General features: G+C 47.4%; 1 protein-coding gene and 1 long non-coding RNA gene across 2 annotated transcripts; one reads left to right on the top strand and one right to left on the bottom strand.

Annotated features, from left to right (window-relative positions):
• Window positions 1-834: 834 nt before the first annotated feature.
• Window positions 835-2,457, bottom strand: LOC128811343 (uncharacterized). The gene is made up of 3 exons (XR_008438323.1): window positions 1,901-2,457; window positions 1,152-1,529; window positions 835-1,069 (listed from the first exon to the last, which is right to left on the bottom strand). It is a non-coding gene; the product is annotated as an uncharacterized LOC128811343 (long non-coding RNA).
• A 38-nt stretch (window positions 2,458-2,495) lies between these two features.
• On the top strand, window positions 2,496-23,442 carry ERICH3 (glutamate rich 3). Its single transcript, XM_053984911.1, has 15 exons — window positions 2,496-2,570; window positions 5,561-5,654; window positions 6,263-6,388; window positions 7,013-7,084; window positions 8,853-8,972; window positions 9,603-9,686; window positions 10,151-10,300; window positions 11,638-11,865; window positions 12,473-12,647; window positions 13,401-13,596; window positions 15,573-15,871; window positions 17,637-17,861; window positions 19,577-20,044; window positions 20,325-20,471; window positions 21,215-23,442. The coding sequence occupies exons 1-15, from the start codon at window positions 2,551-2,553 to the stop codon at window positions 23,440-23,442; spliced, it is 4,632 nt and encodes a 1,543-aa protein (XP_053840886.1). The 5' UTR covers window positions 2,496-2,550.
• Window positions 23,443-24,474: the final 1,032 nt, after the last annotated feature.

The raw sequence follows: 24,474 nt of genomic DNA, 5'->3' as shown, positions 1-24,474 counted from the left end.
GATGTGTGTAGCTAGTGTCTCAGCTGATTATCCAGGTGAAAGGTGCTGACTGTTCCTGTTGTCTCAAGCAGGATGCAGCCTGAGCAGTGGTGTCATGCTGGGAACCTGCTATTTGTCTTGACAATGCTTTTAGAGAAAGCAAAACATCTCTCAATATCAAAGTACTAAACAGTGGTTAAAAGTAATGGCTAATGACAGATATGATTGTAGACATGATGAAGTATATACCTTTCCTGTATATTCTGTGTTCAAATATGAAATTATTTTTAATTCAGTCTTAATTTAGTAGGGGTCTATGACATGAATGAGAGGCTGATGGTTTGCAGTGGCTCCTTTCTTGCTTAGTGCTGCCACTGCATCGTGGATGATGTTTAGGGGAGAAATTCAGAGGAAGTGTCTGGTCTGTCCTCATCGTTGTTGTCCCAAGGGCCGTGATTGTAGTGGAGTTTGTCGCCAGAAGGTGTCAGAGCAGTTCTGTGTTACCACATCATCGCTGCTCTCTGCCAGGTGACCTGGCAGAATGGCACAGCAGGACTGGGACTGACTTGTTGGGAATACCATATAACGTTTGTTCTTCTGTCAATTTCCAATGTATTGTATAAATTGAAAGACTATTTTATTTTAATTTTGCAAAAAGCAGTGTGAATAGAACTAATGAGGTAGGGCTCAGGTGTGTCTGATTTGTGCAAGCCACCAATCTAGGGAATGTCATCCTGGAGAGTCCTTGGTTTGGGACATGCTTTTTGGGACATGTCTTTTTGGGACATGCTGCCTCTTAGCAGTGCAGAAAAGGATGAGGAAAGGAGTGGGGGCCACAGACCATTGAATTTGGTGGAATAATTCTCTCAGTTTATTGAGAATCTTTTCCTGATTTGACTGGATGGGATTTTGAAAGCAGTGGTTCCCAGTCGCAGCCTGCTTGGTGCTGCCATGGGTGTTTGGAAGGGTTAAACAGGCTTTTGTATTTGTGCCGACTTTGGCATCTGCAGGAGAGGTTTGGGGTTCAAAGTGAGGAGTTGTGTACAATGCAAGGCTCTGGAAACTGCTGTTTTCTGGAAACTATGTGTTTCTGAAACAGAAAAGAGTGGAATTTTTCTGAAAAGCAGCTGCTCTTGGTTAATTTCATTGTGCCCCAAATAAATGCTGCTTACCTCTTCTAGTCATTTAAAGTGTAGTTGCCTCTCTATTGTAATTGTCCTGTGTTTGTTCCTGACTTCTTCCTGTGCTGCAGGATGATACAATAAGTTAGTTTAAGACTTTAATTACAGAGTTGGGAAGAGAAAATATCAAGAGAATATTTATGTCAAGAATTGCTCCCTTTACAGAAGGCAGGTCAATATTGAGTTTGGGTGAATCATGCCACAGAAAACTTGAGGATGGTGAAGTCTAAATTTTGGAACAGATGTATCAGGAGGGATGGTTGTCCTTGCTATTCCTCACTGCAGGGATCTCCGCTCACATCAGTCACTCTAGCCCTTGGAAGCATTACCTTGTGAGTTTGTACTTCAACTGGGACACAACTGCAAGAACTGCAGGAAGAAGGGAAAAACGAGCATGGAAGGGTGTTTATTTCAGTAAATCGGGTGTCTGTTGCCAATGCGCACTTCGGTACTTCCTGTCATCTGGACTGAGAGATGGAAATCAGGATTGATATTGGAAGTGCATCCTGTCACCTCATGATATATTTTAAAGTTTCTGGGTCTGTGTTGTATGAAAATGCCTTCTCCATACTTCTAACTTTTTTCTTCTTATATCCTCCCTCCTTGTTTTTTTTTTTTTCTCCTTTCCTTTATTCTTTTCCTTTTCCCATATTTCCTTTCTGTTTTTTCTTTTTCCTTCCCCTCCCCTCCCAGTCCAGTTGCTGCAGCGCCAGTGTCCCGCAGCCCCACACCAGCCTCACCCAGCTGGAGTCCTGTGGCCAGGTCCAGGCCCCTCAGTCCAAGAAAGACAAGAAGCTGCTGGAGGGGGTCCAGCAGAGGGTTGCAGAGATGATGAGGCGTACTGCATCTGAAGCATCTCTCGAACGCCGAGAGACTGCCCAAGGTGGGCGTGCTTAGTGTGGAAAAGAGACAACTGAGAGGGGATCTCACCGATCCATACAAATATTTCCAAGGGATGTCACAGAATGGTGCCAGCCTCTGTTCAGTGGTGCCCAGTGACACAAGGAGGAGCAATGGCCATGAACTAAAGCGCAAGAAGTTCTACCGCAACGTCAGGAAGAACTTTCCATGGAGGGTGGCAGAGCTCTGAAAGAGCTGCCTGGGGCGGGTGTGGAGTTGCCCTCTCTGGACACGTTCCAAACCAACTGTATGCGTTCCCGTGTCACCTGTTCCAGGTGACCCTGCCTCGGCAGGGGATTGAACTTGGACTCGCCAAAGGTCCCTTCCAACCCCAACAATTCCGGGGTTCTGTGATTCTGGGGCGGTAGGCGGAGCACCGGCCCCCTCCCGTCCCTCCGTCCCTCCCTCCCTCCGTCTCCTGGCGACTCCCGGGACGCGGCGGCAGCGCCGGTGCGGGGCAGCGCTGGGCCCCGCGGCCGCCGCCGCTGCCATGAGCGCCCCGCAGCCCCGGTGAGTGCGGCGGGGCCGGGGCCGGGGGCCGGGGCCGCTCCGTGCCGGCCTTTCAGCGCTGCGGGAGTGGTGGCAGGCGCGGGGCCACCAGCGGCGCCTCCCTGCAGCCCGCTGGGGGAGAGAGCGGGGCTGGGGGTGCCCCGAGCTGCCCGGAGAGACCCCGCGGAGCCTGCCCGGTGCGGGCGAGCGTCCGGCACCCCCCGGGCTCCCGTTCGGTAGGGCCTGCCTCTGCGCAGGGGTGATGGAGCCGTGGGGAATGGGGCTGCCGGCTGCAGGTGAGTCCCTGGTTACCTGCCTTCGGACCTGCAGGCTTTGAGTTCAGAGAACCCGGACTTCCCCGAGCTGATGTCACAGACCAACAGTGAGGAGCAGAGAATCGCTGCAGGTCTCTGTGACAAATTTCGGCACATCCTGGTATAGCGGGCAATGATCTGAGTAAGCAAGCAGTGGTAGAACTTGCTCCTGGGCCACGCAAGAAATCAGTAGCAGAACAGTCCTTTGGCTTCCAGCTCCGTGTGTGGTTGTGAGGCTTAAGACTCCCTCTGGGGGGGATGGCAGACGGGTGCCAGGTAGAGCACAGGCACCATGATCCCCTGTGACTCTGCCAATTAGTAACGGAAGCTTTGGTGCGCTCTCACATCGTTTATTTGGTGATCACTGACTTAATTGCACTGTGAAATATTAACTGTGAAGGTTTGCTTTACAAAATACATAGGATGCCTGCTATGGCTTTGTCTTGATATCCTTCCAAATGAGTGAGAGTGGTCTTAAAATTTACCGTGGTACGCAGCTCTGGCTCTGAGTGTAGGGCTTTGGGTAAGCTGCTAGCTGAGAACAAATATACTGTAAATAAAAGTGTCGATGATCATAGCATCACAGAATTCTAAATAACCTCAAATATAAAATTACTGACCTAAGAGTGACATGTTGTCACTGGCTGCTTTGCCAGAGAAACAAACATGACACTCATCTTGAGAAGAGCTTCAGACATACCCCAGGAATCTACAGATCAGTCAGTTTAGGTTCTGTGCCAGGAAAATTGTCTGCTATTCCAATAAAACCCCAGCATTTTTAGAGAGAAGAATGAACAGGATAAACATGCAGAGAAAACAGGAGTCCCAGGAACACCCAGAAAAGGGATGTGATTACTGTGACACACAGGCTGTATAGAGCTGTCTGAGGCTACTGCTCTCCCTTTCCTGTGTTTTTTCCTAACGTGGATTTTTGTCAGTTCTGCACTTCTGCCTGTTGCATGGGTCTCAAAGGTGACGTTTGTGTGTGGTTCTTTAATGCTGGAACCTTGAACAAGACAGTTCAGACAAGAACTTCTCTTATCCTTTTGTTGATACTGGGAGCAGGCTAAACGGGACCAGTGGCTGCTTTGCTGGAGTGTTCCTGGCCATGCCCGAGGCACTGGCCTATGCCAGCATTTATGGCCACAGGGGATTCCAAGGCTGGAACACGATTCCAGGGCTGCAGCACGGCACAGCCTGACCCTGGGGGGTCCGCCTGCATTCTTTCCAATGATTTAATGGGTGTGGGTTCAGGCCCAACACATTTCCTTATTTCCTCTAATACCCTTTTAAACTCTGAATTTAACTCATTATTTTTGAGGGCCAGCCTGTTCATAATTTAAATGAGAAAATGCATGTTCTGAGACTTTGGTGAAATAGAAATTGCCACATCACTGTGTTCAGATGGGAGCTGCATTTTAAGTAGTTATGTGGTCCAGGATATCTTAGGTGGTAGGAAGTAAATTAAAAGGAGTTGGATTGAGTTTCTTCTCTGCCTCAACATGCAGTTGCCAGGTGATACCATAAATGAATACTTAGCAAAATTGGTAGAATCATGTGGTGGTTTCAAATGCAAACTCTGGATTAAAAAGGTAACATACAACAGTTGCTATCCTACCAGTGTTTAACCAACAGGCATAAAAAGGTAACCTACATTGTTTGTTTAAAGTTTAATTTGTTGTTGGCAGCTACCTTTGAGGTTATTGTGAAACCCCATGTAAAATTCCTGTAAATTCATGATCTCTTTACTTCAAAAAATTTCTCCTTTCTTTCCTTGAATATGCTTTTGTGTGTGGCAGATCAGCCTAGCAATAGACATATAACTGAGTTATCCAGCTGGAAGGGATGTAACAGAGGAACAGTGCATTTAAATCTACAGCCAAAGAAAACAGGAGTTCACTCTCTTGTGTAACGAGAGCCCAGAGAGCCCAGAGGTCAGGCTGAACATATTATGTGACATGTACCCGAGTGTGTAAACTATACAAATGTGAAAGGATTTAGAGTATTACAAACTGCATCCTAGTGTCTCTGGCTTCTCTATTTGTCCTGTTTTCTAGAGGGCGAAGTAAGATGTGGTTGTGCTAAGAATAGTTGAAAAATATAACTGCTAATTATGAGTGCTTCAGTGTTTGTGTTCAGCTTTCACATCTGAGGTTCCGTTTTTTGAAACTTTGATCTTTGGCAACTGTGATGATTGTAGTGAGGCCCAGGTCCAGGTTGCCCAGAGAAGCTGTGGCTGCCCCATCCCTGGGAGTGCTCAGGTCAGATTGGATGGGGCTTGGAGCAACCTGGGCTAGTGGAAGGTGGCCCTGCCACCAGCAGGGCCCCTGGCAGAGTGGCTGGGGAGCTGTGTCTGTGCAGCTGGGCTGCAGCTCCAGGCACACCATGGTCAGGAGCTGCTGGTGGAGGAGGCTGTCAGGGCTGGCCTGGCGGGGCCGTGCCGCGGTGGTGGCAGCGCTATTCCACACTCAGCTCTTGGCCTTAGGTACCAGTCACGTGTTTCTGATAGGAATTTCCAGGAGGCCACAAGATATTCCTTTTACATAATCTGATGGGCACTTACCTGACCAAATCTAGGATGATTTACTAAGGCAGCATTTTGTGTAGCAAACTATTGGGTAGCTCTGTTTAACTTAGACTGTAATAATTTGTCAGTCAAGGGGATTATAAACATCTCCACTTTTTTTTTTATTGCAGACTTCTTGAAACCTATAACAGTCTTACAGACAAACACCTGGTTGGATATTTCAGCAATGCCAGGATAAGACGACATCTTCAGAAATCAGGACTGGTGAGACTGAAAAGTTTCCCTCAATTCTACATTCAATTCAAAATGTTTTTATGCTTTTTTTCCCCCCATATTTCTTTTTGCTTATTCGAGTTTCCCTCTGCAAAGTGTTTCAGTTTGCAGATATACACCATCATATTGATTCACTCATGGTTTTTACACTGTGAAATGTAAGCATCTTTGACTTGTTTAAATAGCTTTAGTATTATTTTTCAGAAGTGTTTAATGGAAAACTGAAGGATTTGGTAAAGGTGAATATGCTGAACATTTTGTTAAAAACGCTGGTGCTCTCCTAGGTGTGACTCTTTTGCACAGGCAGGTGCAGTAGGGCAGCAAGTGTTTAATCCTTCCACCCCTTTGGGCAGTGGCCTGTGAAGGGTAAGGCTGAGTCCTAGGCTATTAGAAATGTGACTGCTGCTCCTTCCATTTGGCTGGTGGAGTTCATGAGGTCAAAGATAATACAGTGCTGGAAGGTGAGTTCCAGCACCATGGCTGGGGCGGAGACGGAAACAAACCAGGAGGAGAAGTGGTCTTCTGGGAAATTGTACTGTTTGAAAACATCCTTTATTTCATCTTCTCCTTTTCAGTAACATTATATTTGTGTGTGGCAGATCTCAAGGAGCGGAAGAATAATACCTGAGAAGGAATACCGTCTCAATGCTATGAGAAGGGACCACCAGAGATACGTCCAGGAGTGCTTGGCCGATGCCATATTTCATAAGGTCCTTGACACGGAGGTGTGTCCTTACTGAGGATGTGTGAGCCTTCTCAGGTGTTTCCTCACTGACAGCCAGGGGCTGCTAATCGTACTGGACTGCTTTCCGTGGGTGCCCTCATGCTCCCCTGGAAGGCTCTTTCCTGCTGGGAAAAAGGACAGACTTTGTGCATGAGGCTCCCCACATGAAACCTTCATGGGCCTCTCATTGTCAAACCATGCTATTGTGAGAGCAGGCACTGTCCTGGCTTCCTTATTGCTTTTTTGACAGCTCTCAGAATATGCGATGATATTCACAGGGCTAGTTTGCTTAAAAGAATTCTGATAAAAACAAACCAGTTTGAACATATTTATATATATATTGTCTGAGTAAAAAATTTGGGCATGTTCCTGTGGGATATCAGGAATAGAGTTGGTTCCTACAACTTTACCAATTTTACCAGTGCTCAGTTGTTTCCTTGGCTGTGTGAATATATGCAGGGGAAATGCACGTAGATTCAACCCACAGCAGTTTTATTACAGGGCTCAATGAGGGTAGTGGCCAGGGAGAAGGCATGGGACAAGCAGGAGAGAAGCAAGAGTTCTTGCACCCACTGACATCTCATAATGGCCAGTAATGGGATTTCTCTTCCTCTTATATTGATAGCATCATCATCAGCTGGGGATAAAAAGGAGACTTGGTTATTCTGCGAGGAAAGAGATGATGCAGCCAGTCAAGGTAAGGCTTCAGCCCTGCTGATGGGGCCTGGCAGTTTTGCCTGTGTTGAGTAATAACCATGAGCCTGACCAGTGATTCATTGAGACAAGTGCTCTGCCTCTGACATGGAAAAGTACAAGAAACAGGCAAGTAGAGGACGATCCTGCCCCAGTTACATCTCCTTCGTCCTTTGTCCAGAAGTTCAGGAGCTTCCATTTATGCATTTAATTCCTTTTGAATCTTGTTATTCTTCTACTTCTTGGTTGGCAGTGTTCTTGGTTGGGTGATTTAATCATGAATTGCATGAAATGGTACCTCCTTGTATTTCTGTGTAGGAATAAATATATCTGCTGACTGATGTATCTGTTTGATGCTCCATTGTTCTCAGTATGACAAAAGTTATTAAATGTTCTCTTTTCCCAAGGCATCTGTGGTTTTACATATGTTCTTCACATTCCTTCTCAGTTTTCCAAGCTGAAGGTCCTCAGTCTGAATTTTTCTTACCTGAACCATTCCAGGCTTCTCATTACCGTTGTTATTTTTTTACCTTTTCTTGTTCTACTCTTTCTGTTTTGAAATGGGGAACCATAACAGAATGAATAATTCAAGATACATTCTCCTCTCAGTAATTCTAGACCTCTCTGCTTTTGACTGCTGATGAGCACTGAGCTCATGTGTTTTGTTGTTTGCCTCTCCACAGGATTTGGGCAGAACTGGCACGCGAGAAATCAAAGAGGTTTTAGGAGTCTTCGTTTAGGTGTCATGTAGGTTGAACTTGATTATCTAGTTAGAGTCATGAAAATCCCATAGAAGTCAATGGTTTTTCTCCCCATGCAATCACCTGAATTCATATGGGAAAAGTCATCCTCATTTTGGCAGAATCATGCTCAGAATTTTATTTCTGTATTAGTATTATTTCTGAATGCTTTGAGAAGAGTGCCTTGAGAAGGTGGCTGCTTCATTGAGCAGCTGGTAAACAATGCCAGGTCTGTTAAACTGTAAATAATACATCTGTAACCAAGTAATGGGGTAAAGAGAGGAGGAGATTTTCCTGAAAGACACTGCTCGCTATGGAAATCGCAAAGGCGTCGTTTGCTGATGGAACTCCTGTGGTAGGACATCACCCCATGGAAGCAGCAATTCTGGCACCCTGTTAAGGGATCCTGGGCTTGAATAATTTTGGAATGTAAACCAGAACTGCTTCCTTCAGAAAGACACCTGCAGACACCTGATCTGTGTTTGCTGTGCTGCCTTGCTGGGATGCAGGAGCCTGGCTGGAGCCAGTGGTGTAATTTAATTCTCACCTCATCTGTTCAGTGAATTCATCTGAGTCGCTCATCTGAAAGGAAAGGAGAAAGGCAGATGGCTGAGCAAGGGAGGCTGAGAGACAGAGCTGTCTGTTTCCAGTGGGGCAGCCATCCCAGCATTGGGTTGGTGAGAAGAGAAGGTGGGGAGAGGCTGCAGTCACAGCAGGGAAGTGGCAGGTACACTCAAATTTAAGAAAAAAAGAGACTTTTACACCAAGAATTGTGAGATACACAGAAACAGACATGAATTGAATCTAGTGGGTCAGCAGCTGGAGAGAGCTGCAGGAAAATGAATCAGAGGTGGGAGCAGGTCTTTTGCTTGTCCCCCACATTCTCCCATGATTTCCTTTCTTTCCTTTACTAGCTGTTCCGTCGGGTCCAGGCTGATTGTCACAGCTGTCCAGTGAAAGACAGATGTAATGAGACAGACATCGCTGTTTTTTGATTCAGTGCCTCAGAGATGTAAATTCCTTTTCTTTCAGATGGAGCAATTAATGGGAGAAGTCACCCATATGTACTCCCCACATCCCCCAGTCGCTCCGAGGAACCACCATGCGCTCTGTCCTTTGGTGTCTGGAGAACGCACTGGCCGCTCACAAAGGGTGGGTGTCATCAGCTTCTGCATGGGCTACCATGGGAGCACAGACAGCTGAGAGTGTGCCCATGCACCTTAGTTCACAGCATTCACTGCCTGGATCATTCTGGGTTAGGGCCTCATCCTTGATCACTTGAGGCTGATTTCCTGCTTGTGTTAAAGAGGAATCTCCAGAAGGTAGTGTTGCAGGAATGGCACATCAGAACCCAGAAAAAAACCCCAAAAACCTTTGCTGTCTGATAAATATGCTTCAGTGTTTCCCTTTTAGCTGCCTCATGACTGCAGGCAGACCAGTATCAGTGTGTTGAGCATTGTCAGTGGACACAGGGGCTATAGACAAGGTTACACATGTTGTAAAGCCCTGAAAATGGTGGGGGTCTTTTAGAAAACAGAGTTGAAGGAATGAAATTAGACTGGAGCTCATTTCAGAAGGTTGTGGTCTAGGAGCTCTGACTTCTGCTCTTTGTTAACAGCAAAGAAGGAATGTTAATAAACTCTTGAAATATAATGATACTAAAGCCTGAAGTCAAAGGTCAAATATCTAGATCAGTTTCAGCTGGTTCTCTATATCAATAATGATAATTGATGCAGACTGAAGAGAAACTTTTGAATCCTGAATGTCCTTCTTTTCATATAGAGGGCAGCTAGACTTGGAGTTGATTTTGGTGGTGGACATTATTCTCATTATCAGCGGACCAAGGATCCTGCCTGCTGTAAGGTGGTGAGTTAACCTCAGTTAAACAGTGGTGTTATGTGTTAGCATTTTGACTTGGTATTCTGAAGGGTATACAAGGAAAACATGAAATAAAACAGCCAGAAAAAGCTGAATATTGAACAAAAATAGGTACGTTTTTGTTGTGCATTCTCTCTGGGTGCATGTGCTGAAGTCCACAGCACACTGCTACAGTTTCTGAGTTCATAGCATTTGCTCCAAGGGTGTGTGGTGACAAGACAGTAGCAGACCTTGTATTTATGGCCAAGAGTTGTTTTGAATGGTCTGTTCGAGGTGCCTAAAGGGGTCTGGCTCTTTGGGGACAGACTAGAAAATGTCATGTCCTGTAGGTACCTGAAATAATTCACCACTTCCAGATACCTTCATCAGTGCTATTATTTTTCTTTGCGGCACTGCTCTGCACTGGAAGCTACTCACTGAGATTTTGTCATTGTTTCTTCCTCCTTTCATAGAGTTCCTGTCGACCAAATACAGCTCCAGGAGATATACAGCAGCCCCCTCGCCTCCAGCCCCTTCTTGGCTGGGCTGCAGCAGGGTCTGTACCAAAGGTTTCCAAACAGAAATGCCATGCACTGGAACATTATCAGCAGTTTGCCTGTGGGGTGAGGCTGTACTGTACTTCATTCTGAAAATAATATCACTTTAGGGATGGTTTTATAATATTGTTTAAGTACTGTGGTTCCCAGAACTGTATATGACAGGGAACATCCCTTTCAAATGGCACCAACTTTTATTTAAACTGTCCTTTTTCACTTCCCCTCAATTTTCAAGACACTGCCTTTCTGGTGTAATGCCCAGTTCTTGATCACATTGAGGAAAAATGTGGTGACTTACCTTTTATAGTATAAAATCTTTCTGTATATAAAATTTTCTCTTATGTAGATTTTCTCTTATGTAGAGAGAGAGGCAGCACCTGGTTGACTCCAGGAACTTCAGAATATTTTCAGTTGCAAGTCCTACAAGTTGTCATCGTCACCTACAATGTAGCTGCAAAGTAGCAAAAAATTCCTTTTTTTTTTGATCATTCCTTCTACTAAATCACACTAGTGGGATTAGAGAATGGGAGTCAAACATGGTCTTGATATGTTTGCAGTTACTTTCAAGTGATATTTGGACTTGTTCTCTGTTCTAGGAAAGCATAATGTAATTGGTTTTGTGATAAACATTCCCTGGGGTGAGAGGGCTTTGGAGTGGGACTGTGATCTGCTACCACTGGCTGGCAGACTCTGTGTGAATAGCTCCCTTCTGTGTTTGCTATGTATCAGCATGGTCATGATTCTTTCTCCAAGAATTTGCTGGTTGGTCCTCTTTATGTCTACTCAAATTATGGGTGATTTAAAAGTTTCTTTAGTGCTCATAACTGACAAAACAGCTAAATCAGATATAAGTTCTGAGAACATGATGCAGAACTCAGAGCCACAGCATGCAGCGTTTACAGAACTTGTTCTCTGGTAATGTCTTACTCCTAAGGGCTGGTGGTCCATTTCATTCTGCAAGAGCACTAAATCTCTATTCAGATGAGGAAGAAGCATTTTGAAGCACATCTTGTATAACTGATGCCACGTGATGTTTCTGTTGGACAACTGGCTGCTTGGGGATGTGCTTTCCAGCTGCAAGGGAGCAGCAGTGCTGCAGGGCTGTGCAGGGTTCTGTCTGAGATGAGATTTTGGTGGCGCTGGAGCCAGGGCTTGGTGTGTAGTGCTGTCTGTATCTCTGAGGGTGACATTTTCAAGCAATATGAATGTTGCCTTGCAAATTAAAAGAAAGGGTTTTAGCACAGAAATATTTTAATGAGCAAAATTTCAGCCCCCGAGTTAAGGAGCTGTTTCAGAAGGATGCATGTTGCTCAGTGTACCAAGAAGTCAGACCATGGCCAGCTCCATATGCTCGGGAGCTGGTTTTGCAAAGGCTGTGTCACTTCATTAAAATGTTTTTCCAGGGTGGGAGGAGTGAGTTACAGTTTAGGAATCCAATGGAGTACATGGCTGGTGTGTCACCGTATCAGCTCCCTGTCATCAAGCGTCGTCTTCGTGGTCGTTGTGTGGTGCCAGTGCCACCGCCCCGCCCGCACATAGGGGACAGGTGTATCCCTGGAATCAGGCGTGGGCTGCCTGTGGAGAGATGGTTTCATCCCACCACTGGATTCAATGAACAGTTTTTGATCAATGTAAGTAGTCTCTGTCCATGTACAGGTGTATGGCATTCCTCACTGGTGTGTTTGCTTAATGCTGAAAGATGTGCATACCTAGTTTGCATAAAGAAAATGTATAACTATTAAAATATATAATTGCTATGCATGTCTCTGTAAACGAAAACATTTGGTGTTTTTCATCAGCTAGGGAGAAAAAAGGTGCTGAACAACAGCCTAGATCAACAGTTATTCAAAGCCTTCCACTTCAGTCAATCTGATCCTGTCTCTGGCACTAGAATCTCAGGGATTTGTGAAATGCCTTGAGTGTATGAACACTGCATCAGTTACAGTCTCCAGCCAGTTTTAACTCCTGTAAATAAAGTTGTAGGAACCCAGGACTGGGAGGGATGATACGGGTCATTAAACTTGGTCCCTGCAATTTGGGGCTATTCAATACGTTGGGTTTTCAGTTAGAAATATATCCCAGACCCTCTGCATGTTACAAACACTTGCCAATTTAATCAGCTCAGCACTTGTTATCAAAGCCTGGAAGTCTCAAGTGCATGCTGCACAGATGTGAGCTTTGTTTCTGCCTTTGTGGGAGCTGGGAGCTGAAGGCATTTCTGTGCATTTTCTGCTGCAGAATACCAATGGGTTCCCCAAGTCCCCATTATGCAGCAACGCCCTCGTCACCATGATCTACCTAGGAAAGAGTAAGCATGTGTCTCTCCGTGACTGGAAGGATGAAATCAAAGTCTATCAGCAGTACTGTGGAACAGAGAACATTTGTGTCTATAAAGGCGACCTGTTGGAAGGAGGTAAGGATGGAGTCAGAGAGTTCGTATTGATTGTGGCAACATTGCTTTTTTGCTAAAACTTTGCCCTGACATCAGAATGATTACAGCTCAGTTTGGTCAAGATACATGCATCCAGGGATGCTTGTACCATCTGCCTCCACATTAGATCTGGATCTACTGTCCCATGATTGAAAGTGAGGTTACAATTACTTTTGCAATGATGGTAGAAGATTTTGGAGAATTGATTTAACAAAATACTTGTGGCTTATGGTAATTTTCTATAGAGGTATATGGTTAATAGAGCAGTTGTAGCAATAAACTGTCCTTAAAAAGGGGTTATCTGAGTTGCTAAAATACATCAGTGAATGTTGATTCTTATTCCAGAAGGAAAAGTACGTAGTGGGAGCATGGTTCCCATCTCTTTTTATGTGAGTGCAATTCCATCACAGCAGTAAAAGATGAATTGTGTTCTGGGAAACTGGAGACAGGAAATGGCTGGGAGGCTCTGGCCTTTGTCCTGCTGTAGCAGTGAGTGGCCAGACTGACAGTGTGACACTTATCCTAGCTGTCCCTTAGGATTCTGGGGCTGGCAAGAATCAGGGCTGTGTGTGTGGAGGGGTAGAGTTTAACCAGCTGTTGAACACACCTGAGAACCCCAGTGCCTGTCCACAGAGGGCTGGGTACTGTGGTGATGCAGTTAAGACACAGCAGTTGCTACAGGCTGACAGTGAAGCATAATGTTTTTCTTTGAACCCTTTATTTCTGTGATTGCAGACACCTTCCAGTTCATCTCCAAGAGGTATCTCGGTTTCCCGTTCAGCCTCACCTTTTTCCTCAACGGGCTCCAAGTTGACAGGCTGAGCTGTTGCTGTGAGTACAAAGGCTTCCAGTGCAAGAGGCCTTCCCGGCTGCGACGCAAAAACACCTACTTCAGGGTGCTCCATGTGGCAGGAGCACCTCCCTGCTACAGGTATGGAGAAAGTGCTCTTTGCTCACAAGGACTTGGTTTTGAGAGTTTCTAACTCGTTTCTCTTCTGTCGTCTCTCTGGCTGCACAAGCTCTGTAGAGCCTGCTGTGTTTCTCCGTGCCCCATGGAAGGTGCAGGAGGGAGGTGCCCTGTCAGGGTCTCACAGCCAGGGGTGCCAGCACAGCTGGTTCCCGTGGCTCCTCAGCCTCCCGTGCTGTGTGCACAGAGTGGGAATAGTGCTTGTGCTGGAGCTCGGGGCAGTGGCTCTGGGGTGGGGACCTGTGCCACCCATGTGGCTGTGGCCACAGTGGCAGTGGAATAAATACTGAGCATGCTGCTCAGTCAGCTGTGGTTTCCAGAGACTTTTTTTGTGATAATTGATTTTTAAACAGCTCTGCCTCTGAAGTGAGATTCTGCTGTAATAGCCCCAGCTTCAGAATAAGGCAGCACTGAATATTTGCCATGGTTCAGAAACCAAATCTCTGCAGAGAGGTCTTGGGTAAATGTCAGGCTGTGACCAACAGCTGTGATTCTGCCAAGAGGCTTTAATTTTCATAAAATCTCCCTTTTCTGTAATTCTCAATTCAGGCCATACAAGTAAACTTATGGACATGTGGATAATTTAAAATCTTTTATGTTAATTTAATAAATAATTTCTGAAAGAGAAGCAAGCAGTTGCGACAAGAGACTCTCCACAGAGGTGTACTCTGTTCCTTCAGATAAGGACTGAATTCTAAGAAAAAAAAAATGCTAGTTTGTTGTACCATAGTTTTTGCTCCAGTCTAACAATGAACATGATTTATCTTCATATTATGTTCATTGCATGTTCAAAGGAGTGAACAGCATCTGAATTCAGAATGGCTATAGTGGCTATAGATTTTAGGAAATGCCCCAATCTTAGCTTTTTGAGGTTTCTATAAAGACTTGAAGTGAATTTTCAGATTTTAATATAGTGTCCAAAAATTAATTGAATTGGATTACTTAATTCCTAACTTTCTCCCCTCTTCTGTCCCCCTTTCCCTCTTACTCTTAGTGATAGCTCTCTTTTCCTGACCTTATCAATCCAGCTGACCTTATCTGATGACTAAAAATCATCTCCATTAACCTGATTTTCCCCATAAATTACAACTATTTTCACACCTCTTCAGGCCAAGTGCACTTGGGTTTGTTTTCTGCTCTATGACATACATTGAATGCCCACTCTGGTTCCCAGTAAAAGTCCCAGCTGATTTTCCCTGGTGGGTCAAGGCTTTGGCTCACAATGAGGTGATGCTGCAGTGATTTCTGTACCATGCTGTAAGCCTTGGTCTGAGAGCTTTCTGCTGGCCAAGGTCCAGCATTTCTGTACAGCTCCTGACTGTAAGAGAGAGAGAGACAGAGCATATCACTCCATTTTATACAAAAGGGGCAGTCTCAAGAACTCGTTCAAAATGCTTTGTTTTCCATCTGTTTGGGTTTCTTTTAAGTAGGTAAACAGGACAGAAACAGAAAATTACTAACTTTCAACCTTCTTCTTCCCCCACAGCTCTTAGACCCGTCAGATAACTTCAGAAACCCCCAGACCCAGCCACAAACCCTCAGTTATCACACTACTGGGAGTTACAGCAGGATCTGGATCCAGAACATGTCTGACTCAGAGCTTGTCTGCCTTTCTCAGTGGTTCTGTCTTCACAGCCAATGCTTGGTGCAGCTTCAAATTAATGGGCACTTGTAATAATTTTGGTTCTGTTTGTATGTCAGTTGTCGCCTGTAAGTGTAGGCAGCATTACTGTCCTTCAAGGAAGAACTGCATCTGTGTTAGGGGAGCTCTCAGGGATTTCAGGGTGCTTCTCCTTGTGAGTCACTGTGGTGGTGCAGAGGCAGATGGGTGCTTGGTTTCCCTGCTAATAACAAGCTGAACTCACTGTCTGCTGCCCTCCATTGTTCAAAGGAAGAAAAATGTGATACTTCCCAATTATTATTACCCTGTTATTTTACAGGTGCTTTCTTGCGATGGGTCTGGACAAAAAGCTGTTCCCTCCCAAGAGGAAGAGTAGGTACGACAAGAGGCAGCAAATGTGTTCCTGTTCTCCTTACTGTGCGCACAGCCAGCCGTGTGACAGCAGCATGGTGCAGAAATCACTGACAGACTCAATGTCAGTCACCATACCGAGTCATGAAGTAAGTGTGGAAGCTACTGAGGAAACACTGGAGACTGAAGAGGAGTCCAGCGAAGAAGAAATGGAAGACCAGTCTAATCAGGAGACTGAAGACAGTCAGGAGGACACCAGTGAAAATGGTATAGTATTCCCAAACAGGAGCAGGGGATGAGAAATGGGAGGGGGTGGTTCTGGAGAAGGTATGGGATTGTGGACCTCCAGCTTTGACTTGGGCATGGAGAAATGTGGTGATGTCTGTATCTGGGTCACAGAATTAGAGGGGCTCCTCTCAGCCATGTAATAGGATGAGGTGGTTTGCAGGAGCCAAGAAAGTGAGTAAGGAAGGGTGGTGAGGCAATGACACAGGTTCCCCAGAGCAGCTGTGCCTGCCCCATCCATGGAAGCATTCGAGTCCATGTTAGACGGGGCTTGGAGCAACCTGGGATAGTGGAAGGTGTACTCAGCTATGGGAGAGGTGTTGAGCACAGTCTCTGCCTTTACTTCCTCCTTATCATAATCTTCTTTGGAGGCAATCACATTCAGAGATATTTTAATTCCTATTCCTATTCCTATTTTTGCTTTCACAGTCCTGCAGTGTTGCTGGTCATCTGATACTCATTAGTCCCTCCAGATGTGTGTTTGGGATTAATGAAGCCTTTTTCCTTCAGGAGGAACTGCCCTTCTGACAGAGACCTCACTGCCAACATTGCAATTGGAATCTTGATTTTTAATACAGAAAAATAAATCTCCTTATGCCCTTAGCTCTCATTGTCTTGGTAATTGTTTGTTTGCCTTAATGGTTCTGCATCAGGAACTCTTCATTTCTGCCCTTGGTGTTCTGTCACTTCAGCGTGCTAAAAGTCCTGATGGAAGGAAAGGAGGGCAGCAGTAAAGCCTGTGAAGTGAGGAATGATGGCCACAAGGGACAGCTGTTGTGGCAGCAGTGCCAGCTGGCCTGCACGGTGCAAGTGTGTTCCCCGCGTGCGCGGGGAGCCCGCGGCAGCAGGGCACTGTCTGGATTTTAGGTGGGAATCCCCGACATCCCTGTGCTGGTGCCTGGGACGTGCACAGCACAGCTTTGGGGGGAAGGGGAGTCTTCTCTAATGCATCTGCATGAAGAGGGTCTTCACCTCCAGAGCCAGCAAAGTGCTGTGAAGGGCCAAGACTCGAGGATCCGTGTGGATCCTGTCCAGCTCAGCATGCTCTGTGATCTATCAGATGTCACAGCTTGTCAGGCTGGTGCCTGGCTGAATTCCAGAATGTGGATATAAGAGTGGTAATTCTGCGCAGGCTTTGTTTGTACTGGGCTTTCCCCTGGGCCCTGGAGGAGCACGTTAGAGCAGTGTGATAACAGAGTGCCTCTGCAGTGCCCTTTGGCTGGAGTTCATTAAATTCATTGAGCTCATAAGACACTTCTTTGCTATTTAGCCATGTCAATATACATTTATTGTACTTTGTACTATAATATATTACCTTTCTCCAGCTTTCTCAATTGCTTGTAATTTTTTTCATCACAACCAGTTTTTCTCCTGTAATAAGAGACTCTTAAATTTAATTTCTGAGTTTTTGCAGCCCTAAATTTTTCTAGTACTTTCTGTGGCTGGTAATTTTGTTTATTTTTGTTTTAATGCATTAATCATACCTGTAGTTTTGCTGCATTTTTGCTAATCTATGAGGAACACAATGCTTTTTTATGATAATATGCTCTTACAATTCCTATCTGTGGTCTTAGATTCTCTCATGGCTTTAAAAAGGCAGCAAATTCAAGGGTAAAAGGAGATTAATGATGTTAATTAATATAAGCTCAGAACGTTAACACTAGCTCAGTGTTTCTATCTGCTTAAAAAGAACATTTTAAATTGTGAAATCTGTTTCCTGTCTCACAGTACAATTCTTCTATTTTAGAATATGATGAAGATTTTGAAGCGGATGAAGAAGTTAATGAAAAGGGAAAGACTGGTGATCAAATGAATGGAATGTCAGAGTCATCCTCAGATGATAAAAACCATAATTTAGACTATGGAAAGGAGAGTGAAACCTCATCTCAGAAGTCACTGCAGTCCTCTGGCAGTGATAAAGATGAAAGTGACGGATATTCTGATGACAAGGACTCTGAAGATTATATACAAGGTTAGTTTTGTTCATAACAAGGCTTGGAGGAGCTGACCTGATGCATGTTTTACAGTTTGCGTGTGTCCAGTGTGTATGTAGAGTCTGCATAGGAAAACCTATGCCCTTCCTACTGAAATGCTAAAAGACAGCTATTTTATCTGCTGTTAATTGTGCCACTGAAGTGCAGGCAGCCCCCTGGCAGTGAGAGATGGGCCTTTGCTGAGCTGTTCAGGCTCAAGATGGAGGTGCAGCCAGCTGGCTCTCAGACCCTGGCAGGACAGCCCTCCGTGTCAGCAGGCACTCGCGTGTGGGAATCTGGGACCCCTTACACCTTCTGAGGGGTCCCAGGAAACCTGACAGGCCTCCCTGGGTTTTAAAACTGCTGTCTTTAATGGCCCTGAATATGGCCCTAATTTATTTGGCTGTGCTGGAGATCTGGAAATAGTTAGATGGTCTGAAAGGCGATGGTGCTGTGCAGGGCTGGGAGTTGGACTTGATGATCCTCATGGGCCCCCTCCAGCTCAGCTGATTCTGTGATTCAGTGATTCTGTGGTTCTGCCTGTAGAGGAACCCACTTGGTTTTGCTGTGATGGAGCAGTAGTAGTCTGAGTGGGTATCGCAGCAGAGTAATAATTAACATTGACCCCATGATTGCAGAAGGCTGATCAATAGCTTTATTGAAATATACTATATTATACTACTGTACTATATTAGTGTTCTATTAAGAAACACTCATGGCTCTCGCAGACAGTCCGATGCAGACTGACCAGATTTGTTAATTGAAATCTAAACACCACCACCATGGGCTAATTAGGAAATGACCTTTTGGTAAACAAATCTTTATAACACATTCCACACGTGTGCAGCAGGTGCAAAAAGTGAAGATAATAATTGTTTCTCATTCTCTTCTCTGAGCTTTCTCACAGCTTCCCAGGAAAATCCTGGGAAAGCTATCTCTCTCTCTCTCTGTTCAGAGGATATGTGCTTACTACAAGTGGGAATCTTTAAACTGGGGCTTTAAGGTTTCTTGTTACAACATGTTTTTTAGAACATGCACTTCTGCATGGATTATAGTTCTGACACTTTTATTTTCTCGGCCTGACTGGATTTTTTGGTCTTGAGTTAGACCAATCTCTTCTTGAACCCATGTAGGTTGTGGACAGCAGCAAGGCTGAGCAGCAGTCAGCTCTGCCATTCAGCTCACTGTTGCATGAAGGATTACAGCCTCTTTTCCCCTCAAATTTTCCATTTATGAATTTAATATGATGATATCTGTATATTTTTTTAGAGGAGACAGTGAACTTCATCTCCAGTTCAACCTGAAGGGTTTACACATGGTTTAGATCTTTCTAATAGTCAATGAGTTAACAGAAGGGCACTGAGGGATTGTTGCCATGGTTGAAGTCTTTTATCAAATGAAGCTCAAGAGTCTGTGCTAAACCCTGTCTGAGCCATATTTAGAAATGCATTTGGAGGTGTATTTCTGTGTGATCGATAGAACTACTCTGATTTATTTTCATTCGATAAAAAGCCTGCATGTTAAATGGCTTTAATTTTAATACTTCATACATCTGGGCAATGTTCTTCTATTTACACTTACTGAAATTTTGTCACAATATCCTCAGATGGTATAATTCAGAGAATGCTATTGGATAGGATTGTGTGCCTCTGTGAGTGCCCAGTGAATGCAGAGGTTTAGTGACAAACACTAAATTAAAGTTTGCTGTTTTCAGAGAGGAGGCCTGCAGACTCTCTCTCATCCATGAGAACTCAGTGCAGCACTGAGACTGACTCTCATGCTGAAATGATGGCAGACAATGTGAATGGCAAAGAGGACTGCAATATCAAAAGTACATCTGATAGTGCAGCACATGCACACTATGGAAATGAGAATGGAGAGAAGAAACTGCTCAGAGTGGAGGAAAATCAGGAGAATTCTGTGCTGGAAAAAAAAGGAATAGATGAAGCAGAAAAGACAAAACCAGAAGATCTAACAGCAAGGGAAGATACTAGAATTTTTAATGAAAACATAATGGCAATGCAGCATCAAAATCCTGAGGTTAATGGGGAATTCAAACAGACTGGGTCAGGAGAAAGTAACATGAATGAGGAGGAGAAATGCCCTCCAGTGCCTTGGGAAAGCAGGGTATTGAACATGGAGGATGGCAGTGAAGAGGCTCCTTGGAGTGAGGAAGGAGTTGGTGAGTACAGTCCCCCTGCACAGCTCTGCAGCCTGTGCTGCTGCATTTGCCTTGTGCTCATTCGTGGTGCAGCACGGGGAGTTGCTGGAGCTGCTCTGAGCTCAGTATCCACTCAGAACATTAACACTGGCTCTGTGTTTCTCTGCTACTGTTTCAAGTGTAAGGATTTGTCCAAAAATTAATTTTAAACCATTTTAAAGCTGAGATGGCTGAATGGCTTCTAGTCCCCTTTTGCTCTTTGATGGTTTCTCTTTCTTGCTTCCTGTTTTCTTTGTGATAGTTTTTGACGATAGCAAACCAGTCCAGAAGGAAACAGCAAAAGCAACCGGAAATGATCATCCTGTGAATTCTGACCCTGAGCCTGGTGATTTGTGTGCCAATGAGGAAGAAAAGAACGCAGCAAATACAGAGCATGGTGCCAGTGGAGGTAAGATTGGTGGTCAGTCAGGGACAAGGATTAAATTACTCACCTGAAGTCTTTCAACAAAAGTGTTTGCCCTTTCCCTCTCCTTTGGCTATCAAAGTCCCCTTGTGCTTTTTTGCTTTCCTAACTTGTAAAAAATCAGGTGATGACTAGCTGGCATCTGTAGTCATGTATAATTAATGGTTTTTTGGCTGTTAAATGGTTCTAGAAGAATCCAGGACATGAAAAAACTGTGAGTCAGGAATTAGCTGTGGAAAGCAGGAATGCAGTGAGGTTCCATGTGCAGCCTCCTTGGGAAATGCCTTGGTTCCCAGGGGCAGGAATTAACCCCGTATTTTTCCCTGGTGTAATTACAGAATCCACAGGAAGCTGAATGCTCTTTGTCCTTTCTGTGCATATTTCACATGAGCCATTTGTCAGCTATTTCTGACTTTCTGAGTGTCACTGTCAAGCTTATAGGTGTTGCACACACACACAAGCTCCCTGCAGGTAGGGAGGGAGGCAGAGCAGGCAGGACAAGCATGATTGGCCTTGCATCAACAGTTTTAGTTAAATTCTTTATGCTAGATGCTAGAACAGCAGTACTAAAGACACTGTTAGAGCACAGGGATGTGATGAGAAGCATCACAGCAAGTTCTCTTCGGGTGCCCAGGTTGATGTCCCTCATTGGCACCTTTAGCACTAACGCTGTGAAGCATGTAACACTGACGTGGTGCTGATTATAATGTTTGATTATTTCCCGACAGCACCAGATGGAGGTTTCCTGGCAGAAGGGAGGAGAAGCCCTGATGTGCAGGAGGCAGCAGGACAGGCGGCACGAGAAGGGGCGGTGACAGGGCCGGGACAAGCCCTGGAGCAGGACGGTGCTGCCGAGGGAGAGGCTGGTGGCGGAGAGGCCGCGGGAGAAGCTGCACGGGCGGGGGATTCGCTGCCCCAGGCAGGCGCGGGGGCTGCGCTGCAGGAATCCGCACCTGGGGAAGGCGCCGTGGCAGAGGAGCATCCCAAAGAAAAGGGAACAGGGGAGGCAGTACAGCTGGGCACAGAGGTGTCACCTGGGGAGCAGGAGGTGCTGGTGGAGGGGATGGAGAGAGAGGTGGCACTGGGAAAGCCGGCAGCTGGGGGACAGGGGCCAGCTGGGGCACTGCCAGGATGGCAGGCAGACAGAGCCGTGCCCCAGGGGCAGGAGGGGGCTGGGGGCACCACTGAGGAGGAGGCTGCAGAGGAAGGCTTCAAAGCAGCAGGGCCGCCAGCAGAGGAGGGGGGTGAACCAGAGTCCGAGGCAGGGGAGTCCCTGGGGCAGGGAGGGTCTGCAGGGAAGGACACGATGGTGGGTGCTGTGTCAGAGGGAGAGGAGGCTGTGGAGGATGCTGATGTGGCAGCAGACGGGAATGCCGGAGCTGTCGGCCCTGAAGGAGAAAAGGCTGTTGAAGAAGACATTTCTGAAGGGGAGGAGGCTATGGGGAAGCCTGGGGCTCTCTGGGAAGCACCAGGGGATATGGAAACAGGAGCAGCAATGTCTGGAGGGGAAGGGTTTGTAAAGCCAAGTGAGTTTTCCCAGCTGAAAGTGTCAGGGGAAGAGTGGATGGAGATGGGGAAAGCTGTCGCAGGAGCAGCAGTAGCACTTGAGCATGCTCAGGCTCTCCAGAGAGTGGAGCACACGATGGAAGAGTTTGTGGAGCCTGACAAGGGTCCTGTACTGGAAGTGGCACCGGGGTTAGGGGCACAGGGGGGTGCTCGGGCGGATCCTGTCACTGAAGGGTCATCACAGGTGGAGGAGACGCCGGCAGCGCAGGAGCAGGAGGGTGCAGCAGAAGCACTTTGGAGTAGAAACCCGTCTGAGGACAGCAAAGCAGAGACAGAGAGAGCAGTGGAAGGAAACCCCGAAGGACAGGCGGTGGGAGGGTCTGCAAGGGAGGCCGGAGCGGGCTCGGGGGATGAAGAGGAAGCCACAGATGGAGCAGGTTCAAAGGAGCCGGCAGCTGGGACAGAGAGGGGGCTGAGGTGTGGACAAGCGAGAGGGAAGGAGAGGTCTCCCGGGGAGGGGGTGGTGGGCGAGGCGGCGCTGCCGCCCCCGGGGCGATGCGGGACCCGGGCGGGCGAGCCCGGGCTGGTGGCCATCGCTGTGCTGGGCGGCCAGACCGGGCGAGGAGCCCTGCCCGGGGGGCCGGCAGGGGCCGGGGCCGGCGGGGTGGGCACAGGAGCGATGGCACAGGAGGGGGTGACAGGAGCAGTGCTGGGGGCACAAAGCAGGACAGGGGCGGCAGTGGCAGAGGAGGTGTCAGCCACGGGGAGGGCGGCGATCGGGGAGGCCGGGAGGGCCGGGGAAGGTCTGGCCGATGCACCTGTGGCTGCTGAGCGAGCGGTGAAGCAGGAGGCAGCAGGAGGGTGCGAGGGGCGGGGGGCGATGCCGGCGGGAGCCCAGGGCCGGCCGGAGGCGGAGCGGGAGCCGGGCGCGGTGCGGGTCGGGTCCCCAGGGCACCGAGCAATGCCGGGGGCACAGCCGGCTGCAGAGACCGGCCCGGGCACCCCTGCCCGTGGGGACGGGGGAGCGGCACCGAGGGGGAGAGGAGGGTCCGCAGGAGGCGAGGGGCTGTGCCTGGGCACCCAGCCACAGCTGGCAGCTCCCGAGACAGGGACAGCGCGGGGCAAGGGCGGGCGGCAGGAGGAGGGGATGGAGCAGGCAGCAGTGAAAGCCGAGGGGGAACAGCCGAGTCCCTGTGAAAACACGAGCGAGGGCGAGGTGTCGGGTGCCTCGGCGAGTGCAGGGGCCGCTGCGGGAGCCGGGGAGCCGAGGAAGGACAGTCCCGTCGGAGAGAGCCCAGGTGTCCTGGCAGCCGCTGCCGTGGGCGAGAGTTCCCGTCAGGTGAGTCCTGCGTGGGTCACTGCCCCCAGCAGCCCCCAGGCTGATTCCTATCGGAGACAGGGAATGCACCACCTCGTCCCATTCCTTATCCATTCCTTAAATGTCTGCTGATGGTAGCTGGGTCAGGGGATGATAAATCCTTTTGGGTGGCGGCTTCTGCATTGTTTCCTATTCCCAAAATCCCGTGCAAATAAATCGCTTTGCTGTGGTACTAATTCTCACAGTCCCTCCGCCCTCCCTCCCCTCGGGCCGTGCAGAGCAGCTCCCCGTACCCAGCGTGTCGCAGTTCTGGTGGCATCGGGTGAGCCCTGGGAGCAGGGCCCCTGTACTCTCTACTCTGGCCTCTCCTTGTAGGAGATGTCTCAGTAGCTCCGAGTTCAACACGTTTTCTGTGATGTTTGGTCATTGTTTTGTAGGATAGTGCAAACCCAGACCCACTCATCGTGTCCTCAGAACAGCCTCAGGATGGGGAAGAAACTCTGCTCTGAGCTTTTTCTGCAGCTCCTCAGTGTTGTGCCCTGCACTCAGCTGGCCGTGGGTTTGTGCCGGTTGGGATGTCACTCCTCTCTTCACCCTGTGAGTACCACAGCCACCTGTCACGTTTCACTGGAGCAGCTCCTCAGCGTGCAGCGCACAGCTGAAACAAACCTGTGTTTGCCGGCCCAGGAAACAGCAGTCCTTTGGAAGGATGAAGACAGTAATCACAAGGATTGTTCCACAGCTGTCTGGCTTGTTTTTCTTGAAAACCAGAGAGATAGTGGACTGACTGAACTTCCCCTCCTCCCCTAGGCACCACTTGCTCCTGCAGGCAGGCAGGGCTTTTATCCTGGGAACTTCCCAGCCCCGTGCTAGGGGAGGGGAGCTCTCCTGCATGTGCAGTGCCCCCTGTGCCAGGAGGTGTGTGGGGGGCTTCCCTCCCCTTGGGCATCCAGGCTTGGTGCTGGCCACACTTCAGGGCATTCTCAGCATGCAGAAATTTTGTTGAAAGTTGTTAAATCAGAACAATTCTAGCAAGTATTTGTAAATGCATAAAGCCTGGCCTTCTGCTTTTGCTGGAGTCACTCAGGAGTGGTGCATGGAACCTCAGCTGAGGCTGCCAGGAGGGTGGTCAGTTTAGAGTTGTCTCAGCCTGGTGCTGGCTGC

Source organism: Vidua macroura, chromosome 9 (genome assembly GCF_024509145.1).
Source record: "Vidua macroura isolate BioBank_ID:100142 chromosome 9, ASM2450914v1, whole genome shotgun sequence".
Taxonomy (NCBI): domain Eukaryota; kingdom Metazoa; phylum Chordata; class Aves; order Passeriformes; family Viduidae; genus Vidua; species Vidua macroura.
This window is presented reverse-complemented; position numbering and strand designations above follow the sequence as displayed.

Excerpts from the sequence above, each read along its gene's own strand:
- ERICH3 (XM_053984911.1), top strand. The coding sequence starts at position 2,551 with ATGAGCGCCCCGCAGCCCCG. Across the intron at positions 7,085-8,852 it reads AGATGATGCAGCCAGTCAAG|ATGGAGCAATTAATGGGAGA; the intron begins GTAAGGCTTCAG and ends CTTTTCTTTCAG. Across the intron at positions 17,862-19,576 it reads CTCTGAAGATTATATACAAG|AGAGGAGGCCTGCAGACTCT; the intron begins GTTAGTTTTGTT and ends TGCTGTTTTCAG.